Below are 17,796 nucleotides of genomic sequence, written 5' to 3' on the forward strand. Positions count from 1 at the left end.
CTACAACTAACAACCTGTGCAGTAACTCTCAGCAAAGCACTAATGGAATGGTGGATGAAATTCTGCTTTAATTATGCTGTCAAATCACAGGGGATGGGTTTCTGATCTCAATTATAATAGTGGTATTTTTTCATTATTTTGTATCTTCTTTTAATAACTACTGAGGATTATTATTTTATTTTTTTAACTTTAAGATACCAAAAGATTTCCAAAAGATTTTCTTAGTTAATAAGAACTTCTTGCCTTTCCATCTGTCCTTACAAGATACTGCAGGTTATTTCAAGTACTAATGAAAATTTAATTCTAAAAATAATTAGATACCGTACTACCAAAAAATGTTCCTGCTTTCTCATTTCTATTCACACTGTGTAGCTCTTCTTCAGTACTACAATCCCTTCTTCAAAGGCTTTCACTTCTTTTCCAGTTATATCAAGAGCAGGACCAAAAAAGCAAAAGCAAACAAAAACCGTGACAGCTTTACATCATGCCTAATAAATGTAAAGATATCCTTCTGGTACTACTGCATTGCATACACCCACACCCACACATAGGGATCTCTGTGGGTCCCTAATTCAAATCCCTTTGCTTAAAGTGGGGTCAATTAGCGCAAACAAGAACAGGTTGCTCAAAGCCTTCTACATTTAGACTTTGAGTAACTGCAAGGATTCAAACTCCACAACATTTCTGAACACTCTTCACATGCAAAATAGATTGTTATTGTTTTATTTGTTTTGCTTTCTTTAGGTTTTTGGTGGATTTTTTTTTTCCTTTCTTTCTGTTTTTCAAGATGTAAGTGGATCGAGATTTCATGGGCAAGTTCACCACCTCTGCTCGTCAAAAATGAGCATAGAAGCAAGCTTCCCTATTTTGAATGGAAAAGTTTGTACTTATAGTTAAACAAACAGTTATTCAGATGGGGTGGAAAACAGATGTCTCCTTATATGCATACAAGGGATATCAGGAGACTACAACATCAGATAAAGACAGACAGACAGATTAGCATATCTGAATCAAAGACATGTCAGGATATAAAAGGGAATGCAGATATGCCATTGGCATTTTGAGTATGAACACCTGCAGAAACCTTTCAAGTTACAAACACAGAGAGTTAAAGAGCTACCAGCTACCAGCTCCAAAGACACATAAAGTATTCAGCTCCACATAACATCACTTAAAGACAAGCTACTGTTATAAGCCAGACAGCAATCTATCACAGCCTTTTCTGGTGATCCTTATTTTATCTACTCACCATTCATGAATTTGATTAACTTCTTTAGCAAGAAGAAAGCCTTTGCTTAAAAGTATGCAGTGGACTACACCAAATCCTTACTGCTGAGTGTAACCAGCAACAGATAAAATCAAACTGAAGTAACAGAACATAGACGTACTTGTAAACTTCAGATCAAAATCATCTAGACAACAGGTTAGATAATTCTCTTTCCTGTATAAAACTCTCTGTGCTTCATAGTCTATCACTGTTAACAGTGAACTGAAAGATCTTTGATATTTTTAAAAACATCTTAAAATGCCTCATACCTTAAAACTGAGGTATGAGTAAGGTTATGATACTTTACAGTGTTCTCAGATTGTTACAAAACTCATATTCAGCTTCTACTGATTTCAAAGAAAGTTATTCTGCATACAGGCAAAAGGATAAAGCAATGACCAACTGTACAAATGTCATCAACAGAATAAACTACAACTCTTGAACTTTAACAGTTCTTGCTAAAGAGGGAAGAAAATTAGAAGCACTCATCAGTTCATGCTACTATGTAACAACCTCATCTAAAAATGCAAAAGGAAACATTTGCAAACCAAATTAAACAGGTATAAGAGATTTCTCAGCTGAAAAAAAAAGCAACCAAAACACCTGGAAGGGGAGAAACAAAGGTGTATGTTCAAAAATGAGGCAAAAGAGAGAGTAAAATACAGCTGTTGGTTTTTGGTTTGTTCTTTTTTCTTTTTTTTTTTTTTTTCCCCAAAACCATGGCCATGTGCATAATATATATAAAGGTCCTTACCTTTTTCACTGACACTTTCACTTTCTATCTCCACATCTTCACAGCTAGTATATTCTGGTGTTGATGCCCCTTCTTCCTCTGAGCTACTAACTGACATCTGCCTTTTCTTTCCGCCTCTTTTTGCTCTATGAGGCTTTGGAGGGGATGGCCGCACTGATTCCGACTGGTCAGAGCTAAGGGAATCATTCCTTAGCATGGTCTCCATTTTCTCCCGCTTTGCTTTTCGCATGAGAATAGCAGAGCTAGGATCAAGGCGGCTCTGTTTTTTAAAGGTATCGTGGTTCTTGTATTCTACGTGTTCTATTGGAACTGGACTATGCCTGAGAGTTGGTGGACTATGATTAGTTAATTGTTTAGAAACAGAAATTCTTACATCACCTGTTCTGTCTATAGAGTACGACCTCTGAGTTTCCACAAGAGATTTTCTGTCCTGAGTTCCCTGTAATTGTGAGCGTTTTCCTAAGTTATTCTCAGGTACCTCCGCTTCTTCCATTTCTGTGTGTGGCAAAGCTACATCACTGTGTCTTCTCTCATGCCGCGCTTTAGAAACCTTGGCATGCATGCGCATTTGCTGCTCCTCGGGATGTGGTTTAACAGGATATCTTGCCAGATTGGGGTCACTCCTGTACCGAGTATGATATTCATCTTCCTTCCTTTGCTTTTCATCATCAGGCACTTTGCCTTCCTCAAGTTTTTCTGGCAAATCAGGATAGTCCTGTGACTTCCCTTTTTCCAGTCTTCGATTTTCATGCCTTTCTTTACGTTCCCTATCATCTGCTGGTCCTTCTTTTTGAAGTGAGGTTTTTGGCACACGCTTACGCTCACTCTTTACAACTTTGCCATTCTGGTCTGAAACCAACGTCTTCTTCCTGCAATGAAAAGGGAATACAGTAATTTGAAAAATTTAATGCACAGAAAGAATACTTGCATAAAATACTGCAATATACATACAGGAATATTCCATATTTTGATGAACCCACACCAAGTCAAAGCCAATAGCACTGATTTTGTGGTGCTGAGTCTTCCTTTCCTCTTACCTTTCACACTGATACATTTTCAGATTACATATCACAGATTTTCCACAGATGTACCCTATTGGACAGACAGAGTTGGATATGATCCAAGTTAAGCCTGTCTCTCCTTTTTCCCTCCACATCACCTTCTTCCTGAGCCGTTGGCAATATGTTGGCTCATCGCCAATGGTCTCCATTCAAAAACACTGGACTTCCTTTGAAAGTCTCAGCAAAAGGTAGAGAACATTACTATTGCATTATTAACACAACCATCTCATTTTTTGGATAGCAAAGCAGAAATAGAAAGCCATTTGATGCATACGTGTCCTTCAACTGTATGATGACTTCTCTGTGGCCCTTCTCAACTTCAGGGAAAAAAAGAGTAAACAGAATAAGGGGAGGGCATCAGATATTGGTTTCCATTTTACCTATGCATAACCCTAACTGGAGTTTTGCTCCTGTTAAACTGGCACTGATCTCACCTATACAATAGGTGTATTCTGGCCATTCTTTCTCATTTTTTCTTCTGCTTGAAAAGCTATGGAAAAAAATGATCAATTTTTTGATCCAAGGGAGAATCTACCACTGCAGAATCTTATTTTGTCGCCACAGGGGCCCTCATAATTTGCTCTGTCATCTGGCAGTCAGCAACCAAAAGAGCAGCAAGTGATTCATCACATTTTCCTCCCTTCATTTGACATTCCTCGCCCAGTTCATTACAACCAGTGCAGATCAGGAATTTACTCATTTAGCAACTTAAAATACAGAATCATAAGATCAATTGAGTCACAAGGGACTTTAAAGGCCATCTAGTCCTTCTCCCCTGAAGTGAACATGGACACCTACAGCTACATCAAGGCGCACAGAGCCCCATCTATCCTGACCTTGAATAGGACTGGGCATCCACCAGCACTCTGGGTAACCTGTTCATGTGTCTCACCACCCTTATTGTAAAAAAACATTTTCCTCATATTCAATCTAAAAAATCTGCCCTCTATTAGTTTGAAACCATTTCCCCTTGTCCTATTACAGCAGACCCCTGCTAAAGAGTCTATGCCCTTTTTCCTTATAGTCCCCCCCCTTTATAACACATAATAGTTTCTTCTGGTTGGTTTCAGTTTTTCTTGCAACTTACTCTGACTTCAAGATAGTGCAATTACTGCTCATTATGAATGTTCAATATTCAATATTAAAAGCGTATGCCAAAATATCCCTAAAAAAACACTTATTTACTTTCTCTCCTCCCCCCCATTTCTGTTGCTCAGTACAAAATCACACTTCAGATGATGTATTTGCTTATGTACACTTAATCCTTCCCAGTAAGTGAATCAATTTGACCTTGCATGGCTCTAGACTCACATACCAGCCAAAAGCCCTGTGTAATGTTGTGGCACAAGTATCTATAACTGCGAGGCTCTGCAAAGGCAGAAAGCCTTACCTCTCTCTTGGAGGCTCACTTCTGGATCTTGATGAAACCTGCTTTTGGTCCAGGCCCATAGCTGGCTGTGAAACTTCAGCTCCTTTCCTCCGGTCGGATTGAACACTGGAAGGAGAGATCTCCTGTGATGAGGCAGCTGCTGTGCTTAAAGGAGTCTGTGATCTTGACCTCTCTTGAAGCCTGGCTTTCTTTTCTCTTGGTGCATCGGAGCTTGCACCAGTTGCCGTATCACTCAGTGTTCCATCCTGGCTGGGTGATGGCTGTGGTCCACTTCCAAAAAACCAAGCTCCAGATTTTGTTAAGATTTCTTGTTGCTTTCGACATAAATTGCATACCCACATAACCTAGTTAAAGACAACAAGAAGTGTCAGTGCAGCTATCCCTCAGACGCAGGAGCAAATGCTCGCTCTGTCATGGTCAGCTACGGCCTCCCATTTCCTCTAAACTTATGAGGTTTGTGCTCATGCCAGTGCTCAAACATGCTTCTCCAAGCGCTACCTGCACTGGCCAGAGCCAAGCATCCTACAGGCACATGCTCTGCAAGCTTCTCCAAAATATGCTGTCAATATATGCCAGTATAGCAACCCTCCTCAGCCCAGCCCTAGCTCCCTTGATTCAGAGTGGTTGTATTCTGGCTATGGTGAGGACCAGCAGGCTGGGCAAAGCCTGGAACTGGATGGCAGAGCTTTGCCCAGGTGCTGGTCCAGCCACTGCCACAGAAAACTGACATGGCATTTCCCTTTAGTTTTCCTTTGTATCACATACTATAATTCCATAAATACATCAACATTTACTGCATGTACATTTAGCTACGTCCACAACAGCTACTTACCAGAGATGTAAGGAAGGACCTATATAAAACCTACTAATAGAGAACTAAATGCACCAACAGTATCATATTTTGTACTACTTGAAAATTATCAAATACCATCTCCCTAATTTACAGTGATAAATCATAAATAAACAAACAAATGAATACCTGACAATCACAATTAAGCTGAGTTCATCAATGGTGCTGCAGAGGATTTTTGCATAAGTTTCAGATACATAGATAAACAGGAGCACATACAATAAAGCGAGACTGTACAGGTCTACATACTGCAGAACACAGTCTTAAATGCAGGAATGAATCACCAGCAAAAAATAAAAGATTCTTGAGCAGAACAAAGTCCGGGAATATTTTTTTTAATAAACGAGACAAAGACAAAAGGAGTTTCTGAGGCAGAAGAACAAAGACAAAATGCATGAAGAATATATGAGGTCTGAATTCTTTCAGAAATGAAGATGAGAGGGAAAGTTTGAAAACTGAAGAGCAAAATGGAAAAAAAAAAAAAAAAAAAGAGTTGAATGTGGAAAGAAGAAAATGAATGAGTAAAGCTAAGGAAGACAGCAGGAAGGATAACAGAAGTTGTACTGAAAGAATATATGTTTAAATTATTTTGTGTCAACAGAGGAATGATACAACTGTGGTAAAATGATACAACATTTACAATGAAAAAGAACAGAAAAAAATAATTGTTACAGGGAGGAAATTGCAACAGTACAAAGCTCTGACAGCAAGCTCTTACTCTCCAGCTTGGAAGGATGTGCATGCCTGCTATGGTAAAACTAAAATTTTAGACTTTTAACACATATAAGATAATGGAGATTTATCTATAAACACCCTAGAAGAGTCTATCTGTTTTTTTTTTGAAGAATACATTACAACTTCCATTGCTGTTTCTCTACCATTTGACCAAACCATGCTAAGAAGACTCAAACTTTTCCCTGTATCTGGACCCCTTCACATTTTTTCTATGTAGGAAGGATAGTAAAACAACAATTTAAAAACTTAAATTAATTAATTTTTTTTTAAAGCTACAACTATTCCAGGAAAAAAAAAAAAAAAAAATGGTGTATATATATATATATATATATATATATAAAACAAAAATATCATTTCATATTTATATATATATATATATACACACACATATATTTATATGTGTGTGTATGTGTGTGTATATATATATATGTGTGTGTGTGTATATATAGATAGATAGATATAGATATAGATATGTGTTATGAAAAAAAATGGATAGATAACAAAAAACAAGAACAAGAGAAGTAGCAAATTCATCAAAATAAACAATGGTCCTTGAAGAGAAAATGTCCTGATTCCACAATGTTGTATTTCCTTCATCTAGAAGGCATCTAAAAACAGCAAATCTGGTTATCAAACTGTATCAGCCGAATAGATTTCAGTCTGATATTATTATTATTATAGGTATTCAAAATACCAGCAAGGCTTAAAATATAAAAGAATTCAGATGTAGAAATGCCTTTATAGGCTCTGGAAAAAACTGTTATCTCATTAGACAGCAAGTGTGTGCATGCACACACGTTTATGTGTAAAATTTATGTTGGTTCCATAAACTCAAGTCATCAATCAGAAATATGGCATGGCCTATATTTCACTGACTCAGAAGAAAAGCTGAAAAAGACTTAATAAAAATATAACAAAGCAAAGCTTGTAAAATAAAATGAAGTGAAATACTCTAATTTTCTTTCATGTTGATTTAAGTATACACTAGCACATTAAAGGAGTAACAGACTTCATTTACAATTTAATATATTTTATCTTTTAAAATATGTATAAAAGCATGTAATAAATGTCAAAGATTATCATTACTTTACATAATCACTTTGATATTTTAGTTTTACAAAACTACTATGAAATCCAAACAAGTAGGAACAACCAGTGCACAAATAGATGCAAATAAACACAGAATACAAAAGAGAAATACTAGACACATAAGTACAAAAAAAAGCATTTTCTTATAGCTGTCTTTAATTGCCACAAATTAGACACAAAATACAAACCAGTCACCACAGATTGCACACACAGAATATCGGCATTATACTCACAAGAATCTACACTATCATCCCTCTTTAGGATTCTCTTCAGGACTTACACAAATGCTATGTTTGCCTTGAGATACATTCAGACCAAAAGAAAAAATAAAAAAAAAAGCTTTTCTTTAAAATGAAAAAAAAAAACAAAACAAAAAACAAAAAAAAACAAAAACAAACACAAAAGCTTGAGGTGGTATAACAGTTTCAGTGATAAAACTGTATACTAAAAACCATTTTTAGAAATAAAAACTGTATATTGAAAAACATTTTTAGAGAAGTATGTGGAGCAAGCAATTTAGCGGCATGCAGGAATTATATCCTGATTGAATATACTGGGATGTGATCCAAACTAATCTAAACGAAAGCAGGTCTGTGTAATAACTTATCTTAACAATCCACAGATGTTAGGCAACCAAACAAATGCTCTGATGAAGGATTAAAGTTCTCTAATGTGGCTTCTGGGCCTCCATGCAATGCATCAGTAAAATGGTGTTAGATAATTTTCCTCTGGCCTGTCATGTCAAAAGTAGTTTGCTTACTCTTTTCTGGATGGTGAGCTCTAGTGCAGCACTATAGTAACTCAATCAAGACATGTATAGCATTTTTTGTTTTTTGTTATTGGGTTTGTGGCTGGTTTATAGCATCCTCCCATAAATCAACACATACCCGCACATGAAGTGAACCAAGAAAGGGGTGCTCTTCATCCAAAGAGTTCATTTGCATGGCTCAGGAAAAATGTTCATTTGCACTGCATAGCAAAGGGATCTGGGCTTTACTGCTACACAACAGAAACAATGTGGCACATACAGAACTCAGCAGTGGTGGGTCAATTCCCACGTAGATTCACGTCCAAAACTTTACAGGCTGCGTGAAAACATGCTAGAGGGATTCCATGCTTGCCTTCAAGTGGAATATGGGGTATTTCATTCACAGAAAAAAAATATTCCTCAAACTTACTCTTACAGGTACTGGTGATCCACAATGAGTAGGAACAGTATTCCTGTACTAACACAACATGAAATTCCAACTTGAAAGAGCCCACAGTAAACAATATATACAACCATGCACACAGAGAAAAAGAGCATTTTCAGTTATGAAAATAAGAACACTTTTTTATGATTAAATATTTTAAAACTGTATTTTAGAGTGAAGAAAAAGGTTTGTGGGGGTTTTGTTTTTTTCCATATTCTAATTTGGAGACTTCACTCAAACATGCACTGGAAAGCTAAGATCATGTTAGAAGAGAAACAAATTGTATACCATATTTCTGTGCCTCTTGACAACCCAAACTCACAATGAAGTTGGAGCAAACTCCCCAAAATCCTTTGCCCAAGCCCAGACACTTGGGAGGCTTTATTGTGAGTACAATCCTTCACCCCTCATGAGCTCAGAAATGGCAAACTCACAAGTGCACAAACACCATCTATGCATAAGAAATTAGGTTTAATTAGGTACATTAGCATAGCAGGCCACAAGGTAATCCTTACTGCACCTTCATGCTATCAGAATTACTTCCTTTCTGAAAGATGTCTACACAATGTCTTTTCTGTTTATTACTTTCTTTTTGTGTTTCTTTAGCCTCCTTCTTCTATATACTTCTGGAAGACACTAGTCATTTCAAGCAGATCGAATTAGGCAGACCCCCTTTTCTCAACTACATACCCCATAAACTTCAGCAGAGCTGTGCCACCATCCAACACCATTGCTTTAAAGTCAGAGGGAAGGAACGTTATTAATTTTATATCATGATACTTTCCATTCATAGAATCGAGTTAAACTACATAACACTTCATTTTTCTCAGCTTACAGAAAAGAAGAAGTAAGCAAATCAGTATGCAGCACTGCATTCACCTCTTACTACATCAAAATGAATTACATAATAAAAAAGTAGCTAAAGGGTTGTAACTCCTACACTCCATGAAATCATAAGGAAACGAAGCTGAGAATCTATTTCAGTGCTTACATTCAAAAGTCTAAACTCAAAATAAGCAATAAACATTCTTTCTAATGAAAATATGCTTTTGAAACCAAACTTTCATCAATATATTTTTTCAAAATTATATGGGCAGCTGATTACATCTAATGTCTCCCAGTCACCAAAAGCAAAGGTCTTTTCACAGCTCTTCTCCCCTTCACTTGGTCTTCTTTCTCCCTATCCTGGTTAGGGCTCTTCCTTCCTTGCTTTCATCTTCACAATATCACACAATCCACTGCATCTTCTTCTTGACTGTTAGCTCAAAGTAACCAGCTGAACTTAAAAACATAGTAGAAATTTATCTGCATTTTTTTAGTTTGGTTAATTGTTTTGTCACGGCGATTTTTCTCATGGAAGGATATGATGAGCAATTAAAATAATGACAAAAATTGAGGCAAATGGAGAGATGTTTCTCCAAGGCTATGGCTTACTGTCTCTTGGAAAACTACATCTTAAAACATCTCAAATAACAGCACATTACGCTTACACAAACATTTTTGAACACTGAAGCAAAATGGCATGAAACAATCTGCACTTATACAAGGCTCTTCAAAGCAAGGTGGCTGCATGCTAACTGCCTCATGACAAGAATGTACTAGTGGGCAGAAGATCAACAGTAAGTCACGTAGCCTTCTGTCAGGTTACCAGCTCAGGAGCAGACCCAGACTATGTCAATTTGTTAGTACATAGGTAGACTAGGAATCTAGGTCTTGCTTTTGCTGCAGCCTCTCCTCTGGAACAAGAGTTCAAAAGAACAATTAATTCTGCTTCTTGCCTCTCTGAGCAGGGAGGGGACTGCTTTGCTCACCCTGATGCTCATCAGACATACAGGGCTCACAGTCATTTCAGGACTGTGATATATCACCATTTTAGCACTCCCTGTTCTTCCACTCTGCACAGAACAGACTTTCTTCATAATTTAGGATTTCTGCTAGATATTTTTATCCCAACTTTCTAAGAAAATGAGGCAGCTTCTGCCGAAAGCTGATTGGTTTCTTTCCCCTTTTCTCCTCACACTCTCCAACAATATTTTACCCCAGTGGAGAAATGCAATCAAATTTTGAATTGGCACAGAAGTATTCATGAGATAGTATTCCTATAAACTCCAAGAAAAAAATAAAAGGCAACTTAGTAAATGCCCTGTAAACATCCCAGTGCAATCTTTTATCAACATCACAGAATACACCTAGCAATTGCACTTCAAAATATGCCTGAAGGAAAAGAGAACCCACTGGACTATTTGTCATCTTAAAATCTGCACTGCCACTCAGATATTTGACTGACAGCATCCATGAGGTATGATTAAAAGCCCACCTCTCCTGATTTGCTCATGTGTACCAGAGGTAGCATTTCACATACTTTTTCTGCTCAGGTTTCATAGTTAACTGAAAAGTTAACTTTATAAATCAATCCTCATGTGTACAGCTGAGGATGACATGAAGACTTCTGTGTTTACATGGAAGTGTCTCTAGGCATGACAGTTATTAAAGTTTTCATTCTTGTCAATGGATATCTAGTTAATACAGCCAACAGGATCCAATGAGAACACACTAACTCTCAAGCATACACAATGAAATAAAATGGAACATCATGCTTAATGTAGGTTTGCGTCACTAGAGATAAGTCAGCACATCCCAACTGGCTGCCACAGACCAATTCAGAGGGCATAAGCCTGCCACAACTGTTATAACACTTCTACCAGCCACACACATGTGTCTTGTAATATAGGCCATCAAATGGCATCAAAACTTTTAGGTAACTGAACCCTGTATGAATCTCAAAAATCATAATCCTGCCATCCTAAGCTACTACATCTACAGTAATAAACTGTCCGTAAAAAGAAACAGGAAATGTGCAGTAGAGCAAGAAGTCCAGTTAATAAGAGTCATTTTAAATGTCAATTTTGTTGATACACCTGCTATCAACAGCATTACTAGTCATCTTAAGATAAAATTAAAATAAAAAACAACTTTCTACACACGCATTGCTGCCAAGAGCTCTCGGATACAGCTGCCAATCTTTCAGAAAGCTCCTGACAACATCTACAAAGATTAAACGTTTCTGGAATAATCCTGCAGTAAACTGAGTGCTGGAAGTGATAAATTCAGGCAATTATAAAGTTATCATAAGAAATATCTCTAGAATAGAACACATCCTGGACCCAGTCAGTATCACAATGTACTTCTCTGAGAACGCCTTTGGAGTTCAAGTGAGGAAGAAACCATGTTTGCTAGTGGAGAAGACGGAGTTTTGTTTAAAAATCCACACCAGTACATTTACAACAGCTTGAAATCCTCTCTACCTGCAAATAAATCTGTTAAAATTGTGATTGTACAACAAGACTAGAGCTTGGTCAACTCTGTGAAACCTCGGATCTGAACTTCCTCACAGCAATAGTTTTGAGTTTGGTAAAACCTGTTTTAGTTCTAACTAAAATGACCAACAATTTACAGAACTTAGAATCTGACATAATACCAGGAGAAGAAAATGGAGGAATGAAGGAAAGTATGATTCATCCTATCTGGCTAAAAATCAAAGAGGTATAGGAAGTTTAAATAATTTGCACTGTCTTCATCTGGTCGTAAGAATTTCATTTTTTGGAAACAAAGAATAACCCTCAACAAAGTTAATGTTAAAATATTACAATAATTTATCAGCCACAGGCCACAGTAAGGCTCATACCACTGAATCTGAAACATCTCAATGGTTTGATTTCTTCACAGCTCCTGTAGAGGAGAAAAACTGATCAGTTTTTGAATATTGGAGTGCTCACTCCTCCTTTATTATTTTATTATTATTTATTATATTTATTAGTGCATACTAACTAGTTCCACTTTGGTACTTTCACTTCCTCAGTAAGTGAGAAATTCTAAGTACCAAAAATAATCATAGCTTCAGAAAGCTCTAGGCTTTATGAATTCATCATAAATGAATAAATAAATAAGTTTCTTTATTAAATTTACTTCTCTTGTCTGAATTAACGTCAATTTCTCAATTTACTTCTAATAACACAGTAGCTGTAAATTGGTAGCCCCATTTTCTAGCAACCTCCCCTTGTCATATACCATTAGAATATACTAGAAATCATCATCAAAAATCTCATCAATTATTTTCTGCATTTTTTAACCTTTCTTAAAAAAAGAAAAAAAAAAAAGTTTTGCCTAATTACTTGAACATTTGGCTGTCTTGATGAGCCACAAATGCATCAACTGTACTCTTAATCACTTCACGGTTTCCATAGTTACAGATATACATGGAACACAGAAAAAAAAAAAAAGTAAAAATGACAGAATTCCAACAAAATAAGGTAAATGGCATGAAGCAACTTACAGCTAGGACTGCTATCAAATTTTAGTTATCAGTCAAAGGGCTCAGAGAACTAACCAGAAGCTTTTCACACCATATATTCACTTCTACTTTTACAAACCTTAGGAAAAACATACAAACACACAAAGCCAGACTGTCATTAATAGTGCTCGAGCATGTATATATTTTCTGCAGGAAGTTGCACTACAGTAGTATTATTTATACTTCTACGATTCTCTTCTACACAAACTATTATAAAAAATATTCTTTTACGCAAACTGTATTAGAAACAGAGAGGCAAGAGAGCATTTTTGTACAGAATGGAATATACTTTATGACAAAATAATTTGGAAATGTGTAGAAGTAAATAAAATTTTTAAAAAGTTAAAATGGAAACAGGTAACCTGCAGAGCAGTGTTCCTGAAGGCAATGAAGCTCTTGGAAGGAACTCTGGAAAGAACTTGAAAGTGAGCCAACTGATTGAGATCATAGGTGACTTAATGGGCATAAACTCAATCTTCATTTTATATTCTCAAGTTCAAAGAAACTTAAACATTATATTATTGTCTCTATCCTTGGAGACTTTCAAAACCCAACAGTACATGGCCCTGACAACATCATCTACTTTTCTCTGAGGAAGTGTTTGGATTAGGAGAACTCCAGAGTGCCCTCCCAAGACCAACCATTTTGTGATTCTTCATGAAGTAAAGCACTGAGAAATCTAAATATTGTCACGCTCTTGTTCTGCAACTACATCAACCATTACTATGCTTGCAGTACTTTACTGCTAGAATGTCTGTCTCTCTTTTGCCTCACAGCATACACAGGTTTCTGCCTTAAAGCAAACAGTGCATAAAATCTGAAAAGTACTGAACTGGAAAAGTACCAGGGTCAGTGCAAAGCCCACTGAAGTGAATAAGCTATCTTATTTTCTTCCATGCGACAGTCTAAAAACATAGACATATGACAGTCTATAAACACAGCTACTTTCTTCAGCTATCTAAGAGCTTAAGATTACCACCACCAAATGCTGGTGGAATGACTGAGTACTTCAAAGCTTTTAGCATGAGTTACTGAGAATCAATTTGTCTAACATTTATCTCATACAAATGCATCTCTGGAGATTTCAAAGGTTATGTTTCTTTACTCTGTGTTGAAAGTCTTAACAGCTGAAAGTGCTCCCTCTATATTCAAGAGTCTCAGTTTAAAACCTGCAGTAGGGGTTTTCAATCTATGAAATGCATGTCACTATTGAGTAGAATATATTGGCCTTGACAGGCACTGTGAGCTACTATGGGATGACTAGGAGATCTATTCCAAGCAACTCAGTCTGCAGGGACAATTCAAGGTAAAGAACAATGGACACAGATGTGCAAAATTTACAGAGATTGCTTGGTTCCGCAGGAGGAGACAGTGGGGCTGAGAGACACAATGTAGAAATCAGGGAGCTGTGAGGAACAAGAGGATTATTATTGGCTGTGAAAATAGGGATGAAAGGCAATAGGGGATGGATGGCAATCCAGGAGTATTCCCAGTGGGAATATCTCATGAGCTAGATAGACAAGCAGAGTGACAATTACATTAGGATAAAGATTTTTTACAGATGACAGTAATTACCTGCCAAGGGAACATAAGGCAGCTTGTGCAGTGCATACAGACCTGTCAGTTCAAACAAATACTCAAAAGCATTCTGATTGAGAGGAGAAACAGCAAATTTTTGACATGCTGCAGAATAATCCCACTGTAATGATCTCTGCTGCGCCACTTGACAGAGGCTTTCTGTAACCACTTTGACTGCCTATCTATATGCTCCTTGGCAAACAATCAAGGTGGATGACTACCAGCTTTACCTACTCTGAATTTCCCCTTTTGCTCCCCACCAAATCCTATAAGGGAACTCTGGCTGATGACTTCTGCTTAGAGCTCCCACATCTCCAGTTCCACAAGAAGCCTAGAGTAAAGTCATCAGTGCCTTACAATCAGGATGTGAAACCAGGCCTCTAATTTGCATGTAATTGAGTGACATGGAAGGTGGCAACAAGGCAAGCTTTCTCCTGCACCAGCGGCCATGGCCTTGCCACCCTTCTCCTAAGACAGAAAGCAAAGAAAGATGTGAAATTCTTCCTGACCTATCTGTTACAGATATGTTTGATATCACATACAGATACAATACTAAACACAACCCAGACAAACCTGGAAATGAAAGCTTAATTAAACACAGTAATTGCAAACAACTATCAGCTTGATCCTTCATGCTTTAACATTTTTAAGCAAGTGTACTTTTAGTGAAAGAGTAAAATTCAGATTAAATAGTCATACTATATTTTCACATTATTCATATCCAGTTTTAAAGTTAAAAAAAAAAAAATCATGGTAGAAATATACCTACATAGAACTTGTGGGATGTTAAGTATAATATGGTACCTACCTATAGGCAAGTATTTTGTAACAGTTAGTACTGCCCAGTAAAGGCTTCAACACAGCACAAAGTAAGCTTATGTCCTACACAAGAAACGCATTCGTGACTCACAATCTATCCCAGACTCACATTTAAGTTTGTAGCTTTTTTCATAGAATTAAAAATACTTTAGCTTTATGTTTATATTATGTAGGTAAACTTGCAGTACAGAAGGTGTATCTTTCCCACTTTGTTATTATCACTAAAGCTTCTGATAAACAAACATCGACTTTTTTTTGTGTGCAACATTCTGCCTTACAAAGATCAGCGTCCTCACCTCCACTTCTGAAATAACTATCAGACTATCCAGAGAAGCCACAACATACTATACGAGTTGGCTCAATGTGTTATTTTATGGCCCTACCATAAAAATGACAAAGCTTCTTGTTTGGGGGTTTTTACATTTCATCTTTGTTGATCCTACCTTCTGGGATGTCCATGGTCCTTTTAATTCTCCCACCTCTTGCTCCAGGTGCAGAGTCTGAGGCTAAGTTGGTTTACTCTGTGCTATCTGTGCTACCAAGCTCGAGCACAAAGGAATCTCAGTAAATCTGGGATGGAAGATTTGAGGAAGGGGAAGAGAGAATATCAGTGTTCTACAAAAAAAATTGAGTTGATATCTAAGATATTTTTTTTTTAATTGGGAAAAGCAATATTTTTTTGGTAAGGAAAATTAGATTTTCAGGGTAGTAAAGACTACAGAGTGACTGAGAAAGGGTATAAACAACTGTGAGTTTGAGTATGGAAGATTAAGAAGACAAGGTTAAGGAAAATGGGGCAGGAAAATGCAATAGGAGATTCGTGCCAGCATAAGAATATCAAACATTTTTAAACCAATCTAAACAAAGCACTGTTACAGCCAATTCACAGACCATCACTGGTATCAATTTCAAAAGGTTATCATCCTGAATTTGCAGTACTACTGGAAGATTACACAGGGAAAGAGGAGAGTTTCAGTAAGGTAAGATGATGTAAAACAGTGCAGAGCATTACAATAATGGTATTTCATTATTTGATGTAGCTAATGTCACAAAAACAGGTTGAAAAACTGAGATCAGAACTTTGCTAGGTGATCATAGAATCATTCTGATCTTCTGCACTTACCTGTATATTCAGATATCTAATGAGGCTTTGGATTTCCTAAACAAATAAAAGACATATAGTGTAGTGATGGCTTAAGGGTATGGGGGGAGAAGCAACAGTTAATTATATCCTGCCCCTTTAGCATGAGAAATAGAGGGATGCAAACTGCATGATGATACAAATATAGGGACTATGAGTCCTTAGTCCACATTTACCCATCAGTGAAAATTTTGTGCTCATATATACAGTTCAAACACAACTTTATGTTCAACAGAATTAAACAGTCTTTTCAGCTGGGTAACTAATTTGTGTTTCCCAGGTTTCTGTGCAGAAATTAAATGCCTTGTTAGATCCCCATTAAGTGTTAGCTCCCAATGCACCTGCACTTTACTTATATAATGGAAAGAGAACCATTTCAGCTGCCAAGAAGAGAATTTCTTTAGTCCATGCTTTATAGATAGTAGCCTTCCCATAGCAACAGATTCCAGAGCTGGTGGTGTCCATCTACTATTGCCTAAGGTTGGATCACCTTTCCTGCATACAGATGTTAGCTGTACTTAACATGGTCAGTACCCAGCTGTATTTGATGTAGGTGAACTCTAGACACAACCACAAGGTACAAGGTTTATAGGAAACAGGAATATTTCTGAACACGTAATAAATCTGAAAAGAAAATAACTTTCATATATGCCAGCCTTTTGCTGGATCCAAAAGGCCTGACCATTTACTTAACTGAGATCGCTTTCACCAATCTATCTTATAATGTATCTGTAAATAGTGCCATCCCTTTCAGTTCTGACTCAACCCAATTATGGTCTCAGGAATCCACCTTTGAAATTTTATTTAGTCACATTATTTAAGATAGCCACCAGAGTCATCTCAGGCAAATGAATCAAATTAAATCCAATTCAATCACAATCAAATGTAATAGACAAATGAATTCAATCTTCAATCAGTTACAGCTTTTATATAGTTTGTTTTAAAATATTTTATTCCAGTAAATTTGTTGTTTCTAAAATGTGTCTTTAATCACTCACTCCCATTTTTTTAATTATTATTATTTAATTAACTCTACACTTAATTTCTTAATCAGGTCAGTTAATAAGGTCAACACTGTTCTAATCTGGTTGTCCCATAACTTTTACAAGATTATATTAAAATCCGTTTATTCCAGCTTTAATACAACTGATTTACTAGACTATTCTGGTCCTGCAGTCTTTAATTGCTTTCACTTCACCATTTCAGCTCTTTATTGCCAGCAGTCAAAAGAATACAGTGTAAAAAATGAAGACTTGTGGGATGAGTTGGCTTAGAATGAAAGTACAAGAAGACAGGAGCAAATAAGTAGAAAGAACCACAGGTAGGTGAAGAGAAAAATTACAGAGGCAACAATAGAAAGAAGACAAAAATGAAGAGAAAGGCGATAGGGACAAAATAGGACAAATATGAGGAATTAACAACAGTACTGGAGAAGCAACAAAATGGGGTTGTCTTGTCACATATCAAGGGTTATTCCATTTGAAACAGAGATAATGCACGGGCATACCAATCTTATTTCAGAGTAAACTCCTTCCTTTCCTCAGAACTACACTGGGATTTTGTTTGAT

At 36.7% G+C, this 17,796-nt stretch overlaps 1 protein-coding gene across 50 annotated transcripts in view; it reads right to left on the reverse strand.

The window, feature by feature from the left end:
- Positions 1 to 17,796, reverse strand: part of RIMS1 (regulating synaptic membrane exocytosis 1) — a 275,646-nt gene that overhangs the window by 139,771 nt on the left and 118,079 nt on the right. For 45 of the 50 annotated variants that reach the window (XM_085543807.1, XM_085543815.1, XM_085543785.1 and 42 more), the window contains 2 exons: positions 4,473 to 4,816; positions 2,022 to 2,890 (listed from right to left, as the gene is read on the reverse strand). In XM_085543807.1, the coding sequence (XP_085399933.1) occupies positions 2,022 to 2,890; positions 4,473 to 4,816 (1,213 nt within the window). Of the gene's footprint in view, positions 1 to 2,021; positions 2,891 to 4,472; positions 4,817 to 7,379; positions 7,511 to 17,796 lie in introns of those variants that run through there. The other 5 variants (XM_085543816.1, XM_085543812.1, XM_085543793.1 and 2 more) reach the window with 2 other exon arrangements.

The sequence above is a fragment of the Coturnix japonica genome, chromosome 3, assembly GCF_054131305.1.
Source record: "Coturnix japonica strain WE chromosome 3, WE-NBRP24, whole genome shotgun sequence".
In the NCBI taxonomy this organism is placed as follows: domain Eukaryota; kingdom Metazoa; phylum Chordata; class Aves; order Galliformes; family Phasianidae; genus Coturnix; species Coturnix japonica.